This window comes from Hypomesus transpacificus, chromosome 14 (assembly GCF_021917145.1).
Source record: "Hypomesus transpacificus isolate Combined female chromosome 14, fHypTra1, whole genome shotgun sequence".
NCBI lineage: Eukaryota > Metazoa > Chordata > Actinopteri > Osmeriformes > Osmeridae > Hypomesus > Hypomesus transpacificus.
This window is the reverse complement of record NC_061073.1, coordinates 1,378,116-1,393,407: the sequence shown is the minus strand read 5'-3', so window position 1 is coordinate 1,393,407 and position 15,292 is coordinate 1,378,116. Positions and strand designations below refer to the sequence as shown.

General features: G+C 40.6%; 1 protein-coding gene across 1 annotated transcript; it reads left to right on the top strand.

Annotated features, from left to right (window-relative positions):
• Window positions 1–3,200: 3,200 nt before the first annotated feature.
• LOC124476568 (cyclin-dependent kinase inhibitor 1C-like) lies at window positions 3,201–5,265 on the top strand. Its single transcript, XM_047033780.1, has 3 exons — window positions 3,201–3,969; window positions 4,097–4,208; window positions 4,626–5,265. Exons 1-2 carry the CDS (start codon window positions 3,429–3,431, stop codon window positions 4,204–4,206), a joined length of 651 nt encoding a protein of 216 aa, XP_046889736.1. The 5' UTR covers window positions 3,201–3,428; the 3' UTR covers window positions 4,207–4,208; window positions 4,626–5,265.
• The last annotated feature ends 10,027 nt before the right edge of the window (window positions 5,266–15,292 follow it).

Sequence of the window (15,292 nt, the reverse complement as noted above, 5' to 3'; positions counted from 1 at the left end):
TCTTAGACAAATCATGGAAAATACCTCCAATGTTCAAAAAAAAATCTGACCAACAAAAACACCTTTACCCTTGTGAGATGTTAAATTTGTGATAGTGAGTTGTAGACTCAAAGGTCACTCCCCATGTGGGATTTGCAAATTGTGCTACCATGTGCCATTTAGTTCTTTTTTGAGCAATCAACATTTGTTCTTGTCAAACAATGTTGCAAGACGCTGACATTATCACTTCATGGGACCAAGTATTGAGCATTCCAATGACGAAGTGGAGTCAGATGGCTGAGCGGTGAGGGAGTCGGATAGTATTCAGAAGGTTGCTGGATCAATTCTCTGCTGGGCCAAATGACGTTGTGTCCATGGGCAAGGCATTTCACCCTACTTGCCTCGGGGGAATGTCCCTGTACTTACTGTAAGTCGCTCTGGATAAGAGCGTCTGCTAAATGACTAAATGTAAAGTCTAATAACTTAAATGGTTGGCATATGTGTTAAAATCATGTTTGAAGATAATCTGCTATGTAACAATTATTTTCATATGTTAATATATGGCCTACATTGGAATTCCTGGTTATACTTTTCTTTTATACTTTTATACTTAGTTACCTGGTGGTCTGACCCAAATCTTAATTTTTTAAGTAATAAACCATAACCATGTGAATGAAACTCTAGCAGTACAGAGGCAAAATAACCATAAATACTGTCCAAATGCTTTTGAAGTAAAATATTGTATTTCAAACCCTCCCCAAAATTATGCTTGTATCTGTTCTTTTTTAATGATCCTTTTAGGGTTAGACTATGTGTCCCTTGTGTGCCCTTTATAAACCTAATTATTCCAGGAATGTGCAGATCAAAATTATCTTCAGAACTGGGCACAGGTTGCCAGTCAGCAGGAGTCTTGATCAGGACCTAAGGATGTGCAGTGCCACATTTGACGTTTAGATCAGCAGGTCACATACAAGAAAAATAAATAGGCCTATAAATGTCTGTAACAATTATATATAACAAGTGGTATTTTGAACGTTCTATTACTGTATCTCCAATAATATTTTCACACCAGTAGGTTGTGCTCTTGTTCAACAAACAAAATTGTCTCTTTTGAAACAACACAGGCACAACTCACAAGTCCCATATTGTCCAATTCTACTTACAGTTGGCTTTCAAATTATTAAATAAAAGGGATTTTCAGAGGTAAAAATCTGCCATTGGATATGTATTTCTCTTCAGAGGATTCAGAACGCACCCGACTACATCAAGTCTCTCCTGCAGCCTTACACCCCCACCCGCCACCTACGGTCCTCTTCAGGCAACCGCCTGGTGGTCCCACCGCTCAAGACCGCCCGGTCCCAACACAAGCTCTTCTCCTGCCTGGCCCCCCAGTGGTGGAATCACCTCCCCACCTCCATCAGAGACACAGACTGTCTCTCCACCTTCAAGAGAAGGCTCAAGACGCACTTGTTCCGGGAGTACAACGGTACTAAGGAATGGTTTGTTGAACCCAACGCTAGTTTCCTCAAGGATCACAATGACTCTTGCTTAGACTGTTGCTCTTGTTGGTTAGTGGTAGCTGATTTAAACTGTTGTATTATATTTAATCCTATTTTTATTGCTTTCCTACAGGTACACTTGCACTTAGAGATTCATGTTGTGTATTGTCATTTGCTTAACTACATGCTCTTGTGGTTTCTTCCCTTTAGCACTTATTTTTGGTTGTTCACAATGTGTACTTCTGTTTTTGGCTACCTGCAATGCTTTGGGGCTATCTTGTAGTTATTATTAGTGACCTATGCACTTTGTAAAGCTCTCTCTTGGAAGTCGCTTTGGATAAAAGCGTCTGCTAAATGAATAAATGTAAATGTAATGTAATGTATTTTGTGAAATAACTAGAATATATGAGAATTTATGAGGATTAATGAGTCTCCTATCTATGTTAGGTTAGATATTTCCAAAATTGCTTCACTCCATTGATTTACTGAGGGTCTTGTCTAAATATCGATTTTACTGTAAATCTATTTTAAATGACATGTTTCTTATAGATATCATCATCATAATCTTTATTCAACAGTATATTTGGAGTAAACCTTAGAGCAATTGACCTAAAAGTCCATCAACGATGGTGTCGCCTACTGTTACCCCTGAAAATACATATTTCTAATCCCATGTGATCAATTAAGTAGGCCTAGCTACTCTCAAATCACCATCGCGACAAAACGCATTCTATGGATATGTAGCCCACTCTAAATCTGTGACTGCGAGATAAAACATCAGTTCATCTTCAGTACATTACCACTGGGGAGCGCTATCGCTCTATAAATGAAAGCGCGCCACGCCTTAGTTTCCATCCAAAGCGTATCAACATTGTGATAATGAATTACATGCGCTCTGTTAGTAATATTAGCTTGTTATTACTGGCCAACTACAGAGGAATTGAATGTGTATAGGGTACACATTCAAGTATAAATGCGTCTCTATTTTTTTAATGCATTTTTATTTACCTTGGCATTGATTATTGATTATGTGTTGACATATTATGGTAGGCTGTATCCAAATGTGTATTTTAATAATCAGCCGCCTGTGAAATAACATTGAATTCTACGCAGTGGCACGATTGCACCTTACAACGGACTCGGTCAACACAGGCGTTTCCCCACACCCATAGGTCCAACTACGCTGAAGGTGGCTCTTCTGACAATATTCAGCGTACTTTTACAGTTACATCAGTAGGTTAGTATTCTCAGGGGTATATGAGAAATAATGTAACAGCCTATAGATTTATTTTTATCTATTTTTTGGTAGTCGTAAATGGTATGCATGTGTTCTCAATTCGTCCATATCGCCACTAAGGCAGCAATGTGAAATGTTGCATTACGTTAAATCACTTCAGTTAAAACAACAATGTACGCTCATTTATTTAAAAATCTCACTGAGGGCATGTGGTTACTCGATTTCTTTAATGGCACGTGGCTTGTGTGAGAGGAAGACGGCCATGGAAGTGTACCGCGGAGTGTGAAAACTACAGAGTAAGCAATCTTATTTTGGCAGCAACAGTAACTTTCGAAAGGCATTTCAATCAATTCCATAGCAAAACTCAAAGCACAAATCAAAAGCTACGCTCATGTTGGCGCGCGTCCAACATGGATTTGGAGCCAATGGACAAGGTTGGAGGCGGGCTTTCAGTAGAGGGTTGGGCGTTCTTACAAACCAATGGGTGTGTGGGGAGATTTGCCCACACTGACCGATGATTAGCTAGGGAGTTTATATACGATGTGGTTCACTATCTGGGTACATTTAAACTGGATTGTCTGTCTGAGGGAGAAGCACGACCACACATCGGCAACTATTAGGCTATTCTGGATATCCTAAATCAAGGAATCAGTAGTTTCTTAGAACACTTCTACGTATATTTTCCGATTCTTGTTGGATTTTTGTGAATCATTATGTTTAATATTCAGTTATCAAGCAGTGTCCAGGAGAGAATCGTAGCCCGTAGAACCTTTCCTCTCCATGCACGCACCAGTGTTTGTCGTAGTCTTTTTGGTCCGGTAGATCACGAAGAACTGAACCGGGAGATGAAATCTAAGTTACGTGAGATTTCTGAGAGAGACCAACGCAAATGGAACTTTAATTTCGGGGCTGATGCGCCTCTGGCTGGACCATACGAATGGGAGGAATGTCCTGTGGATACGACTCCAGAATTTTACCAGGAGTCAGTACAAGTCGGGAAAAACAGAATGGTTGCGGCACCTATCAAAGTAAAGCCGTGCCCAGACGTCGTCCTCCAAGAGTCCCCCTCTCAGGATGTAATGCCCCCTTACGAGGACCGTTTGGCCATTCCTGAAAGTAGCACTCCTAGCACGACTGAAGTCAACCAAGAGAACTGCGCGGTCAAGCTGAACGCTGGAAAAGCCATAAGAAAATCAGTCGCCCGCAGTCGAGGCAAAAGGGCCTCATCTGAAACAAACACCACACTTATTACAGGTAAACATACGCCTATGTAGGCTACTAGGCTATTGCTTTTGGGGATTTCAATATTTTGTATTCATACGTATTTGGGACATTACATGTTTGGGGTTTTCTAATGTAACCTTCCATTTCTCTTCCACAGAATTCTTCGTAAAAAGGAGAAGTACCGAAACGAAAATGAATGATTGTACTTATCCACGGTCTTCGTCTTCAATCGGAGTTGAACAAACTCCTCGCAAAAGAATCCGTTGAAGGTATATAGGCAACACTTACCAGGCGATATTATTACAATAATGTCATTATTTAAACATAGCAGGTAGCTTTATTTAATAGATGTGTGTTATAGCCTACGTTAGATCTGGGGTGCTTGCTTGTTGTGTTATTTGATTGTTGTTATAAGGCTTAGAGTGCGATATAGGTGAGATCATTCAAAACCCTGTCAACCATCTTCACATGCACTGATCTGGAAGTTGATAGTAGCCCAAGACTACTAGCGTTTGTAGTAGCCTAGTGCAATTTATGGTTGGGGGAGGGGAATGTGCGTCACTTGTGGCGGGAAATTCTGTGGCGAACAGTGACGCGCTTGCTGAGATTACAACTGTATGTCTATTACCTTTTGAAAACTGGCTCATTGCAACACGAACTCACATGTCTGCCTTTTGTGTCCTCAGGTGTTTGCACTATTTTGTGACGATCGTTTCCCATACCGTCGAAGACGGTGAGGACGGGACGGAGAAACCGACTGCAGGACCGTCCACTATGCATGGTGCATCTCCGGGTCGATAACCTCCTACCCGACCTAGCGAAGCCCTCAGGGCTCTCAGGATTGAACTGTCGGGGACTCCGAAGAAAGAATTGGGAGAATCTGAAGGACTTCTATTCAGACAAAATGTAGCATACATGGTTGCTTTGCATACAGCCACTAAACAGTGTTAAATGTTTTAACAACTGTGCAATCCTAGATAGCCTAACTTTAAATTGTCAACACTGGTCAAAAGTGTAAAGCTTTATAAAGACAATATAAATGTTTATACTTTTTTTAAATATATATTTGGGTTGTTTAATGTATATTTTTAAGACTATTTTAACTTATAATTTATTTATGTTTTCTTATTTGCATATGCCTTGTTGATATAGCATATTGTTTTATTGCCTGTCTTATTGTGATGCTTTGCAATCAGTTGGCTAATGCCTAGCTTTTTGTTGTAGCCTGCATCCAAGAATATAATTATTTGTGTTTCTGAGCCGTTTTCTATATTTACCTACATTTCTGTCTTGGAAAAGATGAAAATAAAGTATTTTCAAATTCTATTCAGTCATGGCCTGCTATACATTTTTTTACTTAGGCCTACTCTTCCAATCCCTACATCTAACATATCACATGAGGTTGTAGAATGCTCTTTAGCATTTGTTGCCTCGATCATATTCGGCTACAAGAGAAAGATGCTCACATCCCTGCATCTCTACATAGCCTAGCAGACGTTATAGGCTATAGTCGGATTTACTGTGAAAGATGCTTTCTTACTTTGCCAGCTCGGGAGGGCCTAGGCCTATCAAACATGGGTTGATTGGAATTAACGTTGCAATAACATGATAGGACTACCTTATAGCTATGACTTGTCAGGCTATTAACTCTTATTAGGAAACTCGTAATTAAACGTAATATGCCAATTCGTAAACGTAGTGAATGTGAGCCATTGATTGTTTAAAACAGTATCAGCTTCAAAACTCTGCGATAGCGCATTCTAAAATGCAGCATGGCAGCTGCGGGATATAGTCTGGGATTTAAAGGCCCTTTTGCCCCTCTAAAGAACGACAGCAGCTGCCTTTGGAACCCCGCATTGTCAACGCAGACACCCCCACATTCAACTGCACTTAAGAACCCCTCTAAAGAACCACTCTCACACACACTATTTATGCCGTGGAAACACCACGCCACACCACCTCGTCCGTGGAGGCCACCTGCCTAAATAAGGGAAGGAGAAAAAAGAACTACTAGTCTTTGTAATTGTCCTCCTCCTTTGTAACAATCCATTCAGTAGCCTAGCTCATACTAGGCCTAAGTATAGCCTCTATTGAAAGAAGGCAAACGTTCGTTCTCAGAATGTTCATCTGCCTTAGGCTACATGCGCAAGTGTCCCCCCCTTTAGTGACAGTGGTGCCATATGGACCATAGGCTACCTGTAGTACCATAATATAATTTGTAAATGTTCATAACATATAGGCTACATGTTCGTTGAAGGACTTTTGCAAGTATGACTTTACAAGTTCAGAGTAGACACGCGTTTCTCTGAATACCTTGTTCTTATTTCCACACACAAGGCCCTCCACGTCTCCTTTCTTTGCTTTTTGTTGCCATATGGCAAATCCATGTAGACATAGCCAAGGCCCATTCATTCAGCCACATAATGTCCAGCATAAGAGAACAAAAGAAACTTTGTTTGCCCCGTCTATTGATACGGACGGGTGAAAAAATATATAATTAAACTATGGCGATATCCAGCTAATTATCGTCCATGTCTGCATGAGCAGTGGCGTTGTCCCTGTGTCATATTTGAAATGATCCGTAATTCGCATGTTAAAGATAACATATGTTCGTCTGTAACTTTAATGAAGTCCCTTTATGTTAGAGACATTTAGGCCAAAATGCCCAGAAGTTTGGGATCCTTGCCCTTTAGGATGCTGCATTAAAATCCAGTAAAATGTTGACATCGTCCTATATTCAAATGTATTTGTTTAAATTATATAGCCTATCGTTTAAAGACCAATCAAGATTCATTAAATAGTTTTACATCTTTACATGATTAATAGGCCATATTTTGCATTCCGTTTAGTTTATTGGTGAAAATGATTTATATGTAGGAGATATATGACTGTTTATTACGCTACAAATAACTGACTGGCTTAGAATGTTTGGTTAGAATGTAGCTACAAGCCACAGAAAAAGGTGGAGCCAGATGACTTTGGGCAATTACATTAATCGATAAATTAACAAACAGCTAAATAACATTTAAAAACATCTACTCAAACACACTGTACCATTAATATTCATCGGCCACCTAAAGTATAGTGGGTAAGTAGCCTACACATGCCCACATGCCCGCTTATTGGCTATAGGCCTAATTCATTATTGGTAGCCTATAGCTAGTGCCTGCTATCAGATAAAGGCAGTTATTGCCTCCAAAAACTGTTTCAAATCGTTACGTAGAGGATGTCAGCACTTTCTTTTGTAGACAGGCACATAAGAATATAGGCCTATGTAGGCCTGTACATCGGCCCTGCTCCTATTTCGAGCCTTCTTTTTTAAATGTCGTGTGGGTTTACTGTGCTAACCCTTTCGAAAGGCAAGTTGAATAACTTACGATGATCTTTCAGTGTATTTTCTTACGATTTAATGAACAAAGTTATCACTTAAGTGCCAAATGGCTGCTGCGCACTCACGGCGTAAGAAAGTGCCCCAAAACATTACTCACAAAAACTTAAATCTCCCTTTTAGAAAAAAAACATACAATTAAGAACACCCGTCTGCCAAGTCCGCAATTAAATATATAAAGGAAGATAATGCAGCCAACGCAAATTAGCATTTTCCATGGCCATCTGGCACCGGCGCAGGCGATAGGGAACAAAGGCAGGCTGAATGTAGAGAAGAGGCGAGTGTGCCATCGCATTGACCTGCAAATGAGCCTTTGTCACCAAATTAAAGCTCCCTGACCCCCGTGCCCCCTCCCCAAAAGCTGTACTTTTCTATAGCATGGCGAATGCACGAATGAAATCCCGTGTGTACCTTTTAGGCCTGCATACTTAGCATTGTTTGCATATTGTTGTTTCAGGTAGGCAACCACCATTATGTCTCTTTGGACCTTGCTCTTGGCATCCAACGCCCAAATGACAAGTTATCCAAAACGCTAAACAGGTAGCCGATGCGGGGTCCAAATTAAACTCAGCCCTATTTTGCATAGGCCTAGCCTAATTTGAATGCGTTTTTTTTGTTCCATGTGCATATCCAGAATGTTGCACCCACACACTGTATTGATCTGAACCTAAGACAGAACAAGTCTGGGCCTCACACACGAGTCTTGATGTTGGACCGTTCTGGTTCCTGCTTGTTTACGCGTGCTCAGAGAGAAGTGGGTATATGCGCACGGAGTGATTTGCTTGCAGATGCTGCGTTTTTCTGTTGGCGTACCTCCACTCAAAATTCATGAATGTGTGTAACAATAGCCACAGCTTAATACACGCAGCCACGCAGAAGGCAGCCTGACAGAGAACTCGTGGCAGCCTTTCAGATATCTTCTTTCTGTCCTTTCTTTGCATTTCAGTCTCGTCTCAGTTGGGGGCCTTAATTCACCTCCCACCTCAATCTCTAATTCACTTTGCTCTCCGCACGCATCAAGGGAATCGGATTTTAAACCTCAAACGCAAAGCAGACTTCTTACAGTGTTTCACAACTTAGTAGAGCGAAACCCCAAATCCTTTGACTGCTGCGGTCTTTAGTATTTGTCCTTGATTTTGACTGCCCCAAATGTTTGAGAACCAAGTGCCATATATCAGAACTTGTAAAAAATGTGTCAAAAATTGTCAGCGTTCACAATTTTTCAGCAATTTAGTCATTTGTCTTCATTTATTTAGGCAACTACTGATTAAATGCAGGCTTCCCGTTCTCTTGAGATCTGATCAAATTTCTAACATTCTATTAAACATGTGTCTCACCACAAACGTTTTGACGCAAACATAAGGTTTCCAAATTTCCTGAAACAAAGTTCAAAGGGCACGAATTGATTTGTAACGAATCAAATTCCAAAAGATATCCTGCATTCGTTCTAGCAGCAGCAATATAATATCACAGTATTGTTACAGATGGTCAATTTAACAAGTTGATGTTGAATACAATAAAAACATTTTGATTACAAGACACGGGGTAGGCCGATTGGCAGGGTCTAATTAATTTAGTAAGCGATTTCAACACTAGCTCACAATTCTATAATATTACAGGTTTACTATTAATCACAATATTAGGCTATGACAAGTACATGATAGGCTTACGCGAATTTTCCAGGTAAAAAATAGAAGATCTATCCTTTATCTAGAAAAAATTACGAAGAATGTAATCTGAATATATGAGCCTGTTTGAATTCTATAAAGGTAAATTCAGATTCCCGACAGCATGGCTACTTAATACGTTACATTGCTCCTAAACTAAAACACTCTACATACATGCAAGTGACTTCGGATGCGGGCAGTGTTACAATGGCTATTGTGCACCGTTAATGAAAGAATGCAAGAAAATAGGGCCCTATTCAATTGAAATATTTAAGCAGTATAGAGTCATACATACCAATATATTTATACACACCCCTCCCACCTTAATTACAACTATTTATCAAGCTTGTGGCTATTTAAAAAAACATCACATTATACAGTCTATTAAAGACATATGGTTTGCAAGTAAGAGTATGCTCATGTGTTGTGTTCATGGCATGCATGGATTTGAGGGAAAGATGGTCACATCTTTGCTGGGTCAGAGATGGAGTTTGATTGAAGCTCAATTTGCATGCAAAGCACAATTTCTTTGAAGACCATAGGAACCCAAAGTAATTTTTAGATTATTCTCTATGTAGTGTGTTGAAACATTCTTTTGAATTGATATGTAGATTTGCCGCAAATATGTCTGGCTGTGGTGAATAAAGTTAGCCTTAAAATAAATTGGTTTTACACCCGGATATCTTTAGCTGGGACTTCCAGATAGGGGATGGTGGGCTCAACATACAACAAGAGGAGATGAGAGAGATGACACATGAGAAATTAGATCTAGCTCAAACACAGTGCCAGTGCTGACATCCAGAGTCCTCCAAGTCCTTTCACTTCAACATTCCCTTTGTCTCTCTTCCTTTCTTTCCCTCTGAGCGAAACCTGTTCTCCTTCACATTCTGTCTTACTGGGATAGAAGCATTCTGTTCAACGGCTGCTGTCTCTTTATCGGCCCATCTATCCATCTCTCACCCTCTCCGCTTTTTCTCCTCACTCTTTATATTGGTGGGGCAGTTTTTTCTCCTTCAATCATTTTGGCCCATGAAACCTTGGGAGGAGAGCTAACGGGCTGCGTTTTCAGGGCTGGCTACACCGCTATAGGTGCACTGACTCGGACTAATGCTATTTGCGCCTCAGATTTGCTCGGCCGGCCCTGTGAATAAGATGGTGATGGAAGCCTTTATGTGACGCACAACAAAGAGCCATAATTTATCAACTGGATAGAGGATCCAGGGAGTGGCTGAGTTTCCAGGTTTGCTTAATGCTATAGACTAAGCTTTAGAACCTAGGCCTGTCGTCTCCTTCTCCAAAGTGGCTGGGTTCTCCTGAAACATGTTTATTGTTGTAAAAAAAATCATAATCCTAGATTAACTGTGTCCTGATTTGGATGCTCACTCAAGACACAGATAGTCTGTGTTTTCCTAAGGGAAAAGTAATGATTCTCTAAGATATTCCTCATTCCATCTGTGTGTCTTAGGTAAAGGCCTATATGGCTGAGTTTCTCAAAACGGATGGCGTGTCTTTACTGAATTAATAGATTCATGATGAAGCACAGGTGGAAATTATAGATATGGAAAATAATCCCAAGAGCTCCTTTGGGACTGAACCTGGGCACTGTTCCTGTGTAGTGCCAAGTGCAAAAGGGTTGCATGTGTGTAAATATTTCCCTAGAGAAAAGGTATGACTGCAAGCAGACCTGTGGTCAATGGCAGATTGACTGCTGGTCTCAGGTCAGCTGAGTAACTATTAATCTTCACCTCTGGTGGCCCGGTTTTTCACACAGAGGCCACTGGGCTCAGAGACCTCGCTAAAGAGGAACAACAATACCCAGGGTGCAACAGGGCGGGCCAGCCCCTCCTAAATTGTGGCCATGGTCCTCAGGTGGAATTCAGCTATCGACGGGTACTTGACCTGTTCAATTCTTTACCGGGATTAGTGACATCTTTGGTTACATAGGGGCAACTTAGAGCAAACCAACATGGACCCAGCACTTTCCCTGTGCAAGAAGCAAACAAATGCAAACATGCATGCACACAAAAATGGATGCAGTGAAGCTTGGAGGGAGGGGGAGGAATGGAAGAAGATGAGACGGGGTATACAGTTGGATTGTCATTAGTGCTTTGTGAGCTACTTTGTAACTTGTTTTAGATTAGTTTGTTTGTGTTTGTCCTGGTGTTAGTACAGTATGTGCAATGTCTATAGTCCAAATGTGCTCATTTAAGTGACAAACAAACCTTAAACCAATATCCTAATGTACATAATAGTGTATATTTTGTTCATAAATAGAATATTTTCAGCAGTGTAGTCTATAGCTGCTTGTTATAGGGAATACATTATATATTGGAACTATGGAACAGCTTAGATATTATGAACAAGTAAGTTGAGACTGTCTGTACTATTTGGAGCTATCTGGTGTCATCAATCTTTTTAGATTGATTTGCCTGTCTGTATAATAACGACACATCCATCTTTGTTTTCATTGTCTGGAAATAGTTTGTACTCTTTGGAGAGTTAAAGTGTTGTTTAGACACACTTGAACCACATGAGAGGAGTGTGGATATGTGCATTTGGATCAAAGTTCTGTAAACATGTCATAGCAATATATTGTTTTTAATGCTGTTGAAACAGGGCGAGTGAACATGACACAACCACCATTTCCATCCTCCCTCCCTCATTCTCACAACAGATGCTGCGTTCCATGAAGACACCGTCAGCTGCACATGAATGGGCCAAAATGTGTTGACAATGATCGTAGGGACCAGAGAACTAAAAAAGTCTGAATGACAAAAAAAGATTTAAAAAGCAAAAACAGGGACAAAAAAACACTCAAAGTCAGCATATGACTGAGTGGTGTGCCTGGGCGGTCAACAATGACAGAGACAAGACTAGGGAGGAGGGGTTTGTGTATGGGTGTAGACTTCTCTCTCTAGGAACAAGAGCTCGTCACTATGGAAACACTCCCATACAAAACCCTTTCCACCCTCCACAGTACACACAAACGTGTTCTTAGGGATGGTCATGTTTTCAGCAGCAGCGCAGGCTGTGTTCGTGCCCAGATGGCTCTGTGCCGCATAACTCACTTATCTGTCTCGGCGCTTTAAAGGAATGCTTATGAGTTCTCCAATTCCCAGTGGATGTCAGTAAAAGGAAGGAGGAGAGAGGGACACCATCTGCTCCTGGAAACTATGGGCACCCTTCCTGTTTGTCCCCCAAATTCCTCCCCCTTTTCCTCTCAAAAAAACTCCACCTCATTCCCCAACCCCCATCATCCACCCCTAGTCCCATTCCTGTAGTCTGGGTGGAACATGCTTGGAGTCATTGTTTGGCTGGTAAGGGAAGGTTATTGAGTTTATCCTGTGCTGCACCTGCAGTGTTTACATATAGGGTTCCAGTCTTGACATGGAAAGGCCTGTGTTATGTAGCCCTTAAATTGACATCTGGAGTCTATTATCACGATGTCAGAACAAATGAAGGAAGCCAATAAGTTAGATACTAATTACAGACAGAAAATAAAGTTACAAGTTAAAATAAAAGTTCAATTGTAATCATGCAGAAATGTATGCCTCTTCTTATCCAAACCCTACTTGATTTAATCTGAATGCCTAACTTTAATAATAGCTCTAGCTTTATCCGTTAATGAGATTACCCCAAATGTTTTGTATCCCAGTAAATGTATAGAAAAATGATGTGGAAGGACACATCACTTTCCACTCAGGCAAGTGTATACTTGTGTACTGTGCAATAGTGAGGGTGTACGGTCCATCCTGGTTATAAAAACCTCCTGGAGTTAAGAGTGAGATATTGAATTAGTTAGTGTGTGTGCGTGTGCGTGTGTGTGTGTGTGTGTGAGAGAGAGAGAGAGTTTGCATGTGCATGTGGAAGTTATTTTTATGTGTATAGGTCTGTGCACCTGTGGCTCTGACTGTTCACACAGAGCAGCTCAGTGAGCGTGAACAGACCGTATATATTGTATGCAAACAACTAGAGAGCAACTATACTTATACACAGAGGATGGCCAGTGGGTTTCTACAAAACATAATCTAAATGTTTCTGGGAAACCCTCCATTAAATCAGCTAGTTTCTACAGTAAAACAAAAATCCCCCATCGGTTGTCTACAGGAGTATTTATAAGTATTTACACAATTTCCTTTATTTACACAAGAAGCTCCAAGGCTGTTTATGTACACAACCCACTACCTTTGCCTCAAGTCCTCCTATCTAAATGCACCGTATCAACATTATTATTTCAAAGTAATCAATGCAATTGGATGGAAATACAGGAGACAATTGTAGAATAATATTCTCACCCAGAGATACATTGCATTAAAAAATATTGCTATCCTTATTCTCACTTGCATACAGATTTTAGAAACTTCAGTAGGTCCAAGGAGGAAAAACTTTGCCCAGACATGTCCAATCACCTAAAATCTGTAGCAGTGGTATAAAACATAGAGACATGCATGTAGTCTTTTAAATATAAATTAGCCGTAGGTTGGTGTACAGTTGTCTTGTCTGGGCTAGTCAGGATTAGTTTCTACCAATGAATTAGCATTAGTGCCTCGTCAGCACCCAACCAAATGTGTAGAACAAATGTATCCGGCCAAGCAAGGGGCAGGAAGAAGAGAAGCCCTCTTGTGAGTGTTTTGTGTAAACAGACAGGATTTGGTAGGTGAATATATACATTGGTCATTTGTTGTTGTTGAGAAGGGGCCAAATGTTGGCGTGGATTTTGCACAAAGAAGAAGGTGTGTGTGTTTGTGTGTGTAGATGTGTGAGTGTAGGGGTGGTCGGGATAAGACAGAGAGAGTCTACCGGTTAAAGTATGCCCCCATGTGCCTGAGAGGAGAAGTAGTCGTGGCCTGGATCAAGCTTCTTTTTTTTTTTACAACAGGGGTCCCTTAAAATATTCGCTTCATTATCGAGGAAATTTGAATTTGCATGTTTTTATGCTCAAACAGTTTGGCTTAGACCTTCTGTCACAGGTCCAGAGCTCATCTTAGAAATGTGGTGTAAGGATTTAGCCCAGGTTAACTGTGACATTCAATCGTTAATGGTGCAAATGATTGGTGGTCTTTTTTCAATCCCTCGCCCCCCAAAAAGTCTCACCAAAGTATAAACTATAAACACCAACAGGATTGACCAGTGGTCACTGCGGTCAAAGGATCAAATGTGTGTGTAAGACAAGATGTAACTGTGCATGTTTGCACAGCATGCTCTTATGCGCATTTGTCATAAAAACATTATATGTATTATTTGTGTATGTGTGGGAAACATCCACTGAGCATGGGCAAATCTATGTGCAAAATGCTATTTCAGAATTTTTTTCTGTACAGTTTGGGAGTAAACCTTGCTTTTGGTGAGTTAGTAAGTCTCTGATTTAGAGAGGAGGAGGAGTTGAAGTTCAGACATCTTCTCTATTATGCAGCTACATGTACCCTTTACCCCAGATGTGTGATGTCCAGCTGTAACCCCAGCCAGCAGTCCAGACTTGAAGTTTTGTTTTTTCAATTAATGAGAAAAAGACAAGTGTGACAGAATAAACCCAGAATACACTTTCAGACCTTAGAAACAGCTGGAACATACAAATACCTGTTTCATATTTTTTCTTACAGCAGTCCAGATTCCGGTGGAAATCACCTCGTTTTAACAACGTTGTAATAAAGAGTGTAAAAAGTATTAACCGTTCAGCAGCTCCAGCTGCAAACTATACCCTAGGGCCAAATCCTTACCTATCTCTCATAACTCCAGTACCTGCCCCAAACATCCTCACCCACCTGTACCTGAGCTCCAAATATACTGCACTGCGTAGCCTCTGCCCCCATAATTTCGTACTGCTGCAAATTTAAAATTGGTGAATGAGTTAGGGTAAATCCAAAGACAGGAAGTGCGTCTATAACATTTACACTACAGGCTGTGTCGTGTATTGAAATGCTGTAAGATTCTTTGTGAAATAACATAAGCACGTTTTTCTCACCAGAACCAGCCCCTAGCCAGCCCTTTTCACTCTTAAATGGCACTTGAACAAAACTAGATTTGATGGTGTGGAGAACAGTTATGGGGCTAGGGAGAGCACACAGACATGTTGATAGTGGTGTAGGAGTGAGGAGACCTCTAACTGAGATGAGCATGGGTAGAGTATTGCAAAAAAGAAATATGCAACAAGCACACCAGCTAGCAAGGATGTGTGAGGGCTATCTAAATGCTAAGGTTTCTGTAATTTAACGCGAAATCTGACAGCTGTTGATAATATTTTTACACGCTAAAAGAAGATAAAACAAATACCCCGCTTATTTATGTTGTGACACATTTT